General features: G+C 40.2%; 1 protein-coding gene across 3 annotated transcripts in view; it reads left to right on the top strand.

The window, feature by feature from the left end:
* LOC126384344 (protein turtle homolog B-like) overlaps positions 1 to 12912 on the top strand; it is a 285326-nt gene that overhangs the window by 83335 nt on the left and 189079 nt on the right. For all 3 annotated transcript variants that reach the window (XM_050035368.1, XM_050035376.1, XM_050035361.1), the window contains exon 2: positions 11070 to 11261. In XM_050035368.1, coding sequence (XP_049891325.1) covers positions 11070 to 11261 — 192 coding nt within the window. The remainder of the gene's footprint in view (positions 1 to 11069; positions 11262 to 12912) is intronic.

The raw sequence follows: 12912 nt of genomic DNA, 5'->3' as shown, positions 1-12912 counted from the left end.
GGGGGCAAACACTTTTTCACACAGGGCCATGTAGCTTTGGATTTTTTTCTTCCTCATTAATAAAACCCTTCATTTAAAAACTGCATTTTGTGTTTACTTGTGTTATCTTTGACTAATGTTTAAATTTGTTTGATGATCTGAAACATTTAAGTGCGGAAAACATGCAAAAAAGTAAGAAATCAGGAAGGGGGCAAACACTTTTTCACACCACTGTATATAGAAGCTATTTAGTCCTCATCCATAAATCCCATGTCCAGCAAATCTTGTCTTAGTTCCTCCTAAAGGCTTAGAGTTTTTGTTTAAATCCTGGATCTGTCTCTGTGGGTGTCTGACCCTTCTTTGCATGACTGGCCTGCCAGGTTAGGCGCTTGATCCTCTCCAGTCCGCTCTCCTTAGGTTTCACCACTGTCACCTGAAGCCCTCTCCTCGCCATGTCTGTAGTCACCTCCTCAGCCATGTTGTAAACACAGATCTCACCCTCGTAGAACACCCGTAATCTCGCTGGAAACGGTGTTTGGAAGCTTATTTTCTCCTCTCTCAAAACTTTTTTGCCTCTGTATATTCCTTCCGCTTTCTCAATACCTCCGGAGAGTAATCATGGTCCAGAAACACTCTTTTCCCCTCATACACCAAGCCTCTCTTCTATGGAGGTATTTTTGTGTCTTTTTGTTGCAATCATATAAAACTGTTTTGAGAGCATATTTCTTGAACTGCAATTAAAATCAAGTTTGTAAGTAAAAATGTATGATCCTTTTTCTTGTAAATCAGTCCTCTTTGCTTGCAAGTTAAAACGTTTTGCTTGCAGATCAGTCCTCTTTGCTTACGAGTTAAAGTTTTGCTTGCAAGTTCAACTGCACTTAATGGGCGGGGCCTACGCTGATGGATGAGAGAAGAGTTTCTATTGGTGGGTCTGACGTGGCTCCATACATAGAGAGTGGGCTACACCCACAATTCCCTCTCTCCCACTGGAAACGCTTGACAGTCGGCATTACTGCTACACCCCGGGGCAACGATGGTAGTGACTGTTACACCGTCGTATAGTTGTGCCCTGGCTAAACAAAAGCAAACTAGATGCACCAGTTTAAATAAAACTTTCTTGCTATTATTAGGCACACGGACCCGTGTACTTCTGATACCATGTATTATTCTATGTGATTTGGCTGTTTGTTGTTGTAGATGGGATAACCACAGTATTTTATTATCTGTCTCCATTGTTTGACGTCAGAACGACGGTAAATAGCTCTTTTCTAAAAGTTTACTAACTACTAAAATCCCACATCCTGTGTTAAATACAATGTATCTTAACTGTATTTACAATGAAGCTTGATTCTGCACTCTGCACTTAGCCAATATGTGAATGTTTACCGTTGCTATGACAACAATTGACAGCTGACGTTAGCGTTAGTTAGCTTAGCTCAATCGTCCGACGAACAATAACCTATAAAATTCTAATTCAACATATTTAAACAAAATCAACAACAGCTACCAACAGTTACAGTCCTTACAACCTTAGCTAATGTGTTGTCATAGGTCAAAATTAAAAGTAATAACAGCGTAAATCCCTGAGGAACTATGCTAGCATTAGTGAAGGTTGCATTCACTCGTATGCAGTTACCTTACGTTACAGTTCAAACAATATTACGAAGCACAATACAAACTATATAAACAAGTTATCTATTAAGGGTACACTACTGATAAAATCTGAAGGTGCTTAGGTGACATTTACCCACCTGAAAGAATGAATGAAAACAAACTGTGGTTTTGCTGGTTTTCAGTAGCTCTAGTACTCTAGGTGTAACTGCCAACTGAAGAACCAACCGTTTATATACCCAGATTTGCTCATGTGCCTTTACTCAAATCAGCTCTGCTTTAAATTGAATGGGGGGTATCTGTATGGTATCTGTAGATACAAAATCGATATCATGTGCATACAATAATGTCACAATTGAGTGGGCATCGCCACCTACTGCTTTGACATGTGTATTACATCACTTGGTAGCGGGTTTTGTGGTTTCGTGTGGATATCATATTTTTTTTATCACACCACTCGTGTAGACGAATGTTTTTTGGAAACTGGAGGCCAAAAAACTTCGGTTTCAGAATTGATTTTCGCCACAGCTCCCCTGTGAACTACAGAACTCCCATGTTGCTTTGCAAGCGTACTAGGCTGATGAGTAGAATTTAAGAAACAGGCTAAATGACATGATGTTGCACACTCTTGTACAGTAGGTGGCGGTATGCACCTTTGAATTTTTTGCAATCCGCCAACCGAGAGAAGAAGAAAAAAAAAATGCTTTGCAAGCTGTCATTCTGATTGAAACTGGCCAATAGAGATGTGTCTTACAGCTTTCAGTTTAGGCCCCGCCCACCAGGTTCAACTTTTTACTCGCAAAGCTTTTTGACTTGCAAACAAAAAAAATGACTCGCAAACAAAACTTTAGGATTTGCAAACAAAACTTTTGGATTTGCAAACAAAACTTTTGGATTTGCATTTTTTAATCAATAATCTTTTTACTTGCAATAAAACATTTTTTGATTGCAATATTGATACTTTTGCTCTCAAATCTTATTTTTGATTGCAAAACCCACTCTGTTTGATTGAATAATAAAGAAACAAATGTAGCTCCATACTCTTCTGCCATGCTATCTTAATTATCTCCTCTTTGTTTCTGAAACATCTCACAACAATGGATCTCGGTGGGGAATCCAGGGGGGGGCCGTGACGCTAGAGCCCGGTGGGCTCTCTCAATCGAGAGGTGAAGGGACGGGGGCAACTCCAGTTTTTCACGTAGGAGCGCCTCAATAAAGTCAATCATCGATCTGGCGCTGTCCTCCGCTCCCTCCTTCACCCTATGAATCCTGATGTTTTCCTTCCTCAAGCGTCCCTCCTGATCCACCAACCTGTTTTCGAACTGTTTCTGTAGCTCCAGAAGTTCAAGTGTTGCACTCACACTCCATTCTACCCTCACTCGTGATAAAGACCCCAAGACACTTGAACTCCTTCAGTTGGGGCAGTAACTCACTCCTAACATGGAGGGGGCAATCCACCAATTGCTGGCACATATAATCTCAAATATTAAAGGAATTAATGTTTCCTCAGTGCAACCAATCAGATCATAAATTATGGGGATAATTATTCATTAATCCAAAGTATCTAAAGCTTCATGCCGATTTTTACAGTTTAAACTAAGATTACACATGATGTGCCATAAACATTGTAGTGGGACTGCTCTAACAAACTGACAGCTGTCCTCAGCATTTTAAAAGGACATGCAGAGGTTTGATTCTGAGCTGAGGGTGACCTGATGCTGCGTAATATTTGAATGAGTGCAAAAATTGCTGCTCTAAGAAACTACTGATGGCGCATAAAAGTGGTAACTTTAGATCATCCTTAGTAACAAACTAACATTTAATTGAGATTTAGATTCTGACATACAGAAAATCTCTACTAATTAATGTGCTTCGTTACATGATTTGATACAGGCTGAATCAATGACAAAATGAAACGTTGTTTGGCTCTGTCAGAGGCAGGAGACAGAGAGAAACTCAGGGTTTGTTAGAGAAAACCAGCCAGCGAGCAGGTTAGGTTCACAGAGTCAGTTTTCACGGTAACTCACTCAGAGTTTAAGTGACCTTTATCCCTTATCTCAGGGTTAACTAACTCTGAGTTTTCACTTAACCTGCTTTCTGAAACAGAGCTCAGGTCTCAGAGTTAGTAGAAGGAGAGTTTAGGATGTGTTGGTGAATTGACGATTTCTCTGTACTGATAAGTGACACTTACTCATGTTATAATTGTTCATTATTCTTCACTAAATAAATGTAAGATGATAATAATAACAATAATAATAATAATAATAATAATAATAAATCGTTCATAAGCATTTGCATTAATTATTTGAGTTAACCCTTCATGGCTGGCCTCGAATGGATATTCATTTATTACAGCAATGTAATTAGTTTGGTCTGTTCCACAACAGGCACATTCTGGTAATTGCAAAACAGAGAAACAGGTGCTGGGATTGAATCTCAGCAGATTGTTATCCTTTAAGTGTTTGTCCTTTTAGCAAGCTGTTCTCCCCAACCCTTTTTTCTGATGTCGCACACAGCACCTCTGCTGAAAGACATGTACTGTAGACTAAGATAGCCACAAGCATTACTGCCTCACAGTCCCATTCTGCCTTTAATGATCCTTGTGTTTATCTTCCTCCTCCTGTCTGTTGAAGCACTTCTAGACCATGTTTTACTGCATGTTTTACAAATTAAGAAAAAATAGACACTATTTATGTATTACATATTACAAAAATGGTGTGTATATATATATATATATATATACACAACTCAAGTTCACTGCCTGAACTAGCTCACAGGCGCTGCTCCATTTGTATTGAAAGTGAAAATGAGCTGTTCATCCTGCTGGTTCTAAAAGTTTACATTCATTTGCAACAGCTGTTCTTCTCTGAACCTCCGAATTCAGAGAGGGGACACAAAATGATACAAACAGAAACACAGGCATTTAAAATTTGCCCCAAACCCAAGGTGCCTGTGGTTTCAGGTCCCCACATTGTGCTGCAGTAAGGAGACATTGATAAATGATTGTCTTTTGGAGTAGTTTTGTTATTCCTCCATTATTTATGTTCATGTTTGACTTTGAAAATACTGTTAGTTTGTCTGCCATTGTCTCCTAATGTTAGCCTTTTTTACCGTCAAAAACAAAACAAAACTGAAGCATCTTTCTGGTAATCCTAAACCCTCAGATTGAGCAAGTTTGATTTCTTACTTACTTACTTACTTACTTATCTTTTATTGTTGATGTTGCATTTTAAATGCTGATGTCCATTAGTTACTGTACATTTACAGGTCTTTGACTCTTTTGGCAATGCAGATTATTCAGACAGATTGAGAAAAGCTTCTAGACAGCCGGTCAGGTTACACCATGCTTATATCCCCCACTAAGTGTATTTAATACATGGAGTATTCCATGCTGCTGTCACCATTTTTAGAAAGGGTTTCGTTTAAAACATATGGAAATGCATGGGGCTCTACCAGACTCAGAATTATGCCAGTCAAATCAGACTCATGTATGGACGCAGATCTTTGCACGTGAAGGAGGTGATGGACTGTGTTATATTCTTAGCGCTCTCAGAGTTAAATGGTCAAGCCAAGTGTGTTTAGTGTTGGTTGATTTTTCGGCGGAGCAGGTTTAATGTTAGCTTGGCTGTCAGCGGCTAACACATTTCTGGATGGTGGAGTGTGAGGTGAGCCCTCATGTTCGTAGTATTCCCAGTATTTTATGCTTATATGACACTGCTTGCAAATCGCATGTGTCATATCCAAGTTCTCCTTTCCTTCCTTATTAAAAAATCCAAAATAAGTCCAGATGTTTGATATAAATGCCGATGGCACATTTCTGATATCTTTGTGTGGTGCCTCCATCTTTGTTTTGGTGAACTTCCTGCCAAATGCCTCTGACTGAGACCTCTGCTGACCTCACTAAGAAAAAAAACATCAGCACCATTTAGTGGGCCGAAAAGCAATTTTATTATTCTGGTACCAAAAGTTAAAAAGTTAAAAAGTTTAAAATGTGTATATGCAAAAATTAATGATATATACTGTATATATATATAATAAAAGATACTTGGCGTCAGTGTATCGATACAATATCGCCACGCAAAATATCGCAGTACTATGCTGTATCGATTTTTCCCCCATCCCTAGTAAATACACAGTGCTTCCATTAAAAAAAGAAAAAAAAAACATAGTCTGGTATTGCAATGTTGTGGTTATCACTACAGCCATACTCTTAACAATCTCTGCTTGCACTGGACACACAAAACGCAAGCAGTCCAAATGGCCCCCACTTGGTATGTCCACAGACAGCAAAGTGATATGAATCAAACTAAATTCCCAAATACTGATATCAGTATTGATCCGGTATTGGACAGGCTTTGCTTCCCACATCACCCTTTAAGGTCCGGTGTGTAGGATTTAGGGGGATATAATGGCAGAAATTGAATACAATATAAAAAATTTAAATTGTTGAGTTTTCATTATCGTAGAATGAGCCACTTATATCTACACAGGGAGTGGGTCCTTTTCCATGGAGTCCGCCATGTTGCACCGCCATGTTTCTACGGTAGCTAAGATTGGACAAACCAAACACTGGCTCTAGATAGGGTCATTTGCTTTTTCACATTGGCCACTGTAATTAGCAGCCCATCCAAGGCAAGCCAAATAGTGTTGGAAAAACACTGATTTTTAACGTGAAACTGCTTTATTCAATGTTTTTACCAGTTTAAATTCCACGGCCCATTTGTTTTCAAGAGGAAGCGACCTCTGTGGGTAATTTGGTAGCATCTGGATCTTAAGGGCCCGATCACACACAAAGTGTTTTATCAGCTGGAGGTGGCTTTTTGTAATTGTTTTTAATGAGAATGAAGCTTTTTGTAATTATTTTTTATGAGAATGAAGCTTTTTGCTCACTGTTTTTACGTTGCTGTGTGCCTCTCGTTTCTGAACTCTAGCCACCTGGTTTTTGCCAATCAGATGATTTGAGAGGCGGGCCTTCTGTGGTTTACAGTTGGTAAACAACAGAGGACAAACTGGTGGTAGTGGTTGCTGGATATCCAAAGCTATATGAGTTTACAAACAGCAGTTTGTAAACTTTTTTTGGAAGCATATAAGCGCAGTAGTTGAAACGGCCATCATAGAGGCAAAGCTCCTGGAACAACTCGTGGTGCTCCCCGTGATCCGCCCTCTTTTTAAGGGTCTCATGTACCCACACAGATCTCCACTTTACTGTGCTCAACAAAGTATTTGCTGACAGCCTCTCACCCTCAACCAGAACTAGAGCAAGTACCCTCTGCCTGAGCATTTTATGAACTAGCTACTAATAACTGTGAAATAAATAGATAAATAAATAAACAGTAGATTGATTAGATGGGTAGCTTAGGGCAAGGCGATGATGGGGCACCTCACATTTTGAAATCTGCAAACCGCTTTCTGTGTGGTTAGTGTCTAAGTTATCAGAGAAAACAGCTGAGCACACATTAGCAGTAGCTTCAGTGACGTATCTGCGATGAGCCAAACACCATTAAAAAATACAGTGATTTGTAACATGAAACTGCTTTATTTAGTTAGAGGGAATCTCTTGCGCTTCAGCCCTTCCACAAGGGAGGTCGGTGCTTCTCAGACATTCTTCCACAGGGTTATTTTGATCTGCTTTATTTAGTGTTTTTACCAGTTTTAATTTTCTCATCCCTTTGTTTTGGAGAGGAGGGGACCAATGTGGAAAATTTGGCTCCAGGTTAAAACCTCCTGAGGAATGAACACTATAGGAATCCTAACCGGGTGTTCACACTTTGCACATGGGACAAGTTTCAGCTGGTTGCAATGTGCAATCCTTATTGCTTGATACCACTAAATCCTACGAACTGCTCCTTTAGTATAAATGACGCTGCACACTACTGCTTATTATTTTTCATAGCACAGGTTTATAAAAGTTTTCTACAGCCATCTTCGCTTGTGTGTGGGAAGAACTGATATTAATAAATGACTCCATTTTTTTTGGTTAGTCTCTGAAAATGTTTCTGCAGACTCACATTTATGCTGCAACACCAAGACTAGTGATTTGCCCTTGCCTTAGTTATTTGCAGGTGTAATAAAATCCTGTTGGTTCCTTGTGCACACAAAGCCTTCCCCTGTTTGACTCTTACTAATGACAGGCAGTGCAGGCAGCAGACCATCTTCTGGGTGCAGGAGAAACTAGCTGCCTGCATAGCTTTCTTACAGGCCACAGAGGGACGAGCAGTGAGTACATCTGATTAGCTGTATCGACTGGTAAAATGCTACCACGCCGGGTTTCCGCTCATAAAGCCAAGCTACATAGTAATTAGCTGGGGATCGATGTGGCAGTCCTGCAGCTAGTCCACAGACACACAGTTGCATTGGGACTGCTTCATCACTGAGCTAACAGAGTGGATTCTTTTTGTTGAAGGTTAAAGGTTGAGGTCTTATTAAGCATCAGGTGCATAACTGTCAAATGACCTCTCTCATGTTTTCATCTGACCACATTCTGTCAGACAAATTAAATGAAAAAGACTTTGTCAAGATAAATCAGATTTATGTGTCTGCAAGGGCTGTTAATCTTTCTTTTCCCACCCATTGGCCTTGGCTCTGTATTGGATTTGTTACTGGCTGTCTTTGCTGTCCTGAGTGATGGAACTTGTAGCTTAGCACATGTTTGTGTTATCACACACAAACACTCACTTCCTGGGTGAAACTCAGTTGCCTTCTAAAGACCCTCTTGCTATATTTCTTTCTAATCTGAACCATCTCCAATGTGCATTGTGGCATTTCTGTTAAACGAGAGGAATCAGCTTACCACTCCTGCCTTGTTTACTTTAAATTGACTGATGTCACGATAGCCTAAAGATTAGAGAAGCATGCTTGTCAATGAAAGGTGAGGAATGGAGTGTCAGCAGTGGCTCAAACAAATATAAAGCTGGACTTGAACAGGTGGCTTTACCCCCCCTGCCTCAAATACTAGACCTCTGTTAAGTGCCCCTAGAGGAAAAGTTAATCTTTTTGGGAAAACCACTTATTTACCTTCTGACAGAGAGTCAGATAAGAAGATAGATAACAGTCTCAGACATGAGAATGTTGTTGATCTTCGCATCTAACTCTGCTAGAAAGTGAATAAGCATATTTCCAACAATGCTGAATGATCCCTTTAAGCAAAGCACTTATTCGTTGCTGTTGTTGACTGAGCAATAAAGGAAAGCTGTTGTAGGTCTTGTGGTTGTCATTAGTTATTTTCAAATCCCTAACAAATAACCGTAAATAGTAATTTTTTTTCTCTATTAACACTACTAACTTCATTCATTCATTTTCTGTAACCGGCAATCCTGTTGGGGGTCTTGGTGGGATAGACCCTATCCCAGCTGACATTGGGCGAGAGGCAGGGTACACCCTGGACAGGTCACCAGACTATCACAGGGCTGACACACAGAGACAGACAACCATCCACACTCACATGCACACCTACACTCAATTTAGAGTCACCAGTTGACCTGCATGTCTTTGGACTGTGGGAGGAAGCTGAAGTGACTGGAGCTCCACACAAAACTGTGGACAACAATGCTAACCACTACACCGCCACTGTACAAAAAAATAGAAAATCACACTTGGCTTCTTAGGTATGTCAGTTTTAGTTAATTCCATTTTATCAATTTTTTTTAATTCAAGGACTTTCAATGACCTGTGTACATTTATGCATAAAGAAATTCAGCAGACTCATCTAACAAAAAGTTTTTTTTTATCATAAGTGTGTTTTAGTTATTCAAGGAGGGCACATGGTTTCATAACACAGTTAAATTTAAATTTGTCTGCAATTTGCTTACCTTGGTACAATTCCGACCAGCAATGTATCAACGTCAGGCGACTTCCCACGCTATTTACCTGAAGCCGGATGTCCACTGGAGCCGTTGCGTGCACAATCCGGCTGAGGCGTGGGTGCCAGAGCTAATCGCGTACATTCATGTCAATGGAAGCTGCTGCACCAGAAGCGGCTTGGCGCTCCGCTCCGCAAAAAATACGCGCCGGGTCTATTTTCGACAGATGTGGCGCATCAATTTGCACAGACCTATGAGTCAAACAGGAAATCAGGCGCAGAAAAGACGAGAGTATCCGGTCAATTTTCAAATTAAAACACCTATGAAAACTCCTGATCGTATTTCACATCGCTACATCACCATGACGTCAAAGTGGTTGGCCCCAGACCTGAAGGGGGTTGTTGATGTCTTTATACCTCCAGGGTTTCCACAGATTATTGCGTGACATTATGATCTCGCGATCCGCCAATTCCAGCCGCTCGCGTGCATCCAGTGGACATCCAGTATGCTGTCCGGTCAAGCCACACAATGGGCTGGACGTTAAAAAAAAAAAAAAGGACTCGGCGACGGCGGAGTGAGATTTCTTAAACGGGCGTGAGAGAGTGACATTGATGGTGAATGAGTGACAGTCATGCCAGATGCGTGAGAGTTGGCAACCCTGGTTAGTGGCTTCAGTTTGAGCTGCAAAACCCTTTCAGCATAGTCAACAATGCTAAAGGGGTTTTATGACACAAAATTGAGCCGCTTACTCACTGGGGCAAGGGCACAGTTTTTTCACAGCAACACTTTTGGGTTGGGCCTGCGTTAAGTTGTTAGCGGTAATGGCCAAATAAGTGTTGCTGCTAGCTAGCTAGCTCCTATTCAACCCGGATGGTGCACAGTGCAGTAAACTGAAGAGTAGCAAAATTAGCCCTATAGACTGACATGTGTAACGGGTCACAAATATTCTCAACAGTTAAGTGATTAATGGTTAACCACTGACATCCCTAGTCTGCCTATATGTCTTTTCTTCTCTTTCCTTAATGTTCTGTGGTTACCATGGTCGTGAAACACCTGGAAACGTCAGAGTTAGTCAAAATCATTGAAACTCTTGAAAAAGTCATGGAATTTGGTAATGTGTGTCACAGTAATCTTCAGTAATCTTTCACGTAATGTTACATAATGGCAAATTGGTTTTCTTTTGCTGTCAACTTAACTTTGTTCTAATATGTGTCAAAGTGTGACTTTTATTTTGGTTTGTTTATTGTCATGCACGCTTTGTCATTTTCTCTCTCAGTTTATCTCTTTTTTCCTGTCTGCCAGTTATGTTTGAATAGAGTTTGAATCTGATTTGTTTGAAAAATGCCAGGCAAGGGGGGAAAGAAAAAAAAAAACACTTTATTATGGGTCCTTGAACAGTCATGGGAAAAGTTTGGAAATTTTTGTCCATGAAAATGTGTGGGAACCCTGGGGATCATCATAAAGGCACTAATGTAATCACTGAATGTGTGAAGATTGTAATTGTGTGAAAATGCTGAATAGCAGTTGCACTTTGGAGTATGGAAAATTGAAATTAAATCTTGAAGCGTTGTTTTTCTTTACACTGGAATCTAGCTGAAATGTGTGGGTTTAAAATAAACCTACACATAAAGATGTAGATTAATAACTGACGTGGCTAACTTGTGATGGCTGTTACCGCAGGTGCCCACGGAGTGCGAGAGGAGCCCCAGTTTGTGACGGCACGTGCAGGAGAGAGCGTCATCCTGGGATGCGACGTGTCCCACCCCCTGAACGGCCAGCCCTATGTGGTGGAGTGGTTCAAGTATGGAATGCCCATTCCCTTCTTTATCAACTTTCGCTTCTACCCTCCTCATGTGGACCCGGAATATGCTGGTAAGATGGTGAAAGCAGTCGCATTCACACTGTAAACAGTGACTTAATAGGCTGAGAACCAAACTTTTACTGCCTGCTCTGGTTGAAACTTTTGAATCTGTTGAATCTCTGACCACAGTCAGCATCACTGATGGGTGCGGTTGGAACTGTGTCCTTTTGCACCTATTATTACATTCAGTAGTGAGGTCACAGTGTATGTGCACACCCTTGAGTACACCTCTACGTCACTGCAGGGAGGTGAGAGGTTAAACCACCAGCAGAAACAAATGTTTTAGCTGATATTAGGTTTAAGAGTTGAGTTGAGTTGAGTTGAGTTGAGTTGAGATGAGATGTTAGGTTGTTTTTTAAGGGATTTCACAGTCATCTGCTGAGGGAAGAAAGTTTCTCTGAGCTCACCTTAAATCTTAACCTGGACATACTAGCAGGATTTATGATATCAGAGTTTGGAAGCCAATTGTGGTCCAGTATGAAACTTACACATGTTCTGTGGAAATTTGAAGCTTCCAGTTGGGCTGAACGATATAAGAAAAACATGCGATTAGGGCTGCTTGATTATGGCAAAAAATAATACTCACAATCATTGTCATTGATATAGAAATCACAATTATGTAATGATTATTTAACATGATTACTCATTGAGAACATCTTGCACTTATTGAGCATTAATTCTGGTGTTTCTTTTCAACACTGAATGTCTTTTAACTTAAATCTAATTGAACTATAAAACTATGAAATAAATGACAATAAATAAATAAAGGTGATAGACTGTGATGCAGTGTAAGGAGTAGAGGGGACTTTACCTTTTTGTGCTTTTATTACTGGGTCATACACCACTTCAAGTGCTGGAACAAATTGGTTGTGTTGCTTTGAGGTACAGCCATGACCATGTTACACATCTTGCACGATTGCAGTTTGTTCCAAGTTCAACTCCACGAAATCAAAGTGTTTCCACACCTCAAAGTTTGTTTTTCCTTTCTTCTGGAACCAACATCTCTCTTTCTGCCGTCTTCTTACAAGCTCTGCAGACAAAGTTTCATAACAATGGTAGAGGCACTGCATCTTGACTGGCTGTTTTCAGCTCACACTTAAACTTCTGTTTGAACTTTGGGGGGAGGGGCCGAGCACATCCACTGGGAAAGGGTGCACTTGATTTATAAAATAAGAGACATACCGGAAACAACATTGGTAGACTTGTCGTGGGGCACAAAATCGTTTTATCTTGATGATCTTGTTTTGAAGATCGAGGGAAGCAAAAATCGTAACGGACAATAAAATCTGATTAATTGCCCAGCTGTACATGCGATATGTAATAATGTTGTTGAATATTGCAATGATGATATGACTCACAATAAATGAGCAATAATAATAATAATCGCATTTTAATTTCAGTTTGTTTAATGTTTTAATGTCTTTCTGGTTGAGGTTTGCTCTGCTAATATACTGTAGACCCCAATCACTGAATAGCTCTGCTAATATACTGTAGACCCCAATCACTGAATAGCTTATACACTAGGGATGCACCAAATATTCAGTAACCGAATATATTCGGCCGAATATTGCAAAAAAACACACATTCGGTATTCGGAGGAATAAGTGAAAAGCAAGGCCGAATAATAGCGGCGTGTTTTGAAAACGCAATCAAACAGCGTGC

This window comes from Epinephelus moara, chromosome 3 (genome assembly GCF_006386435.1).
Source record: "Epinephelus moara isolate mb chromosome 3, YSFRI_EMoa_1.0, whole genome shotgun sequence".
Lineage (NCBI taxonomy): Eukaryota > Metazoa > Chordata > Actinopteri > Perciformes > Serranidae > Epinephelus > Epinephelus moara.
The sequence above is the reverse complement of the archived record's forward strand: the minus strand, read 5'-3'. Positions and strand labels throughout refer to the sequence as shown.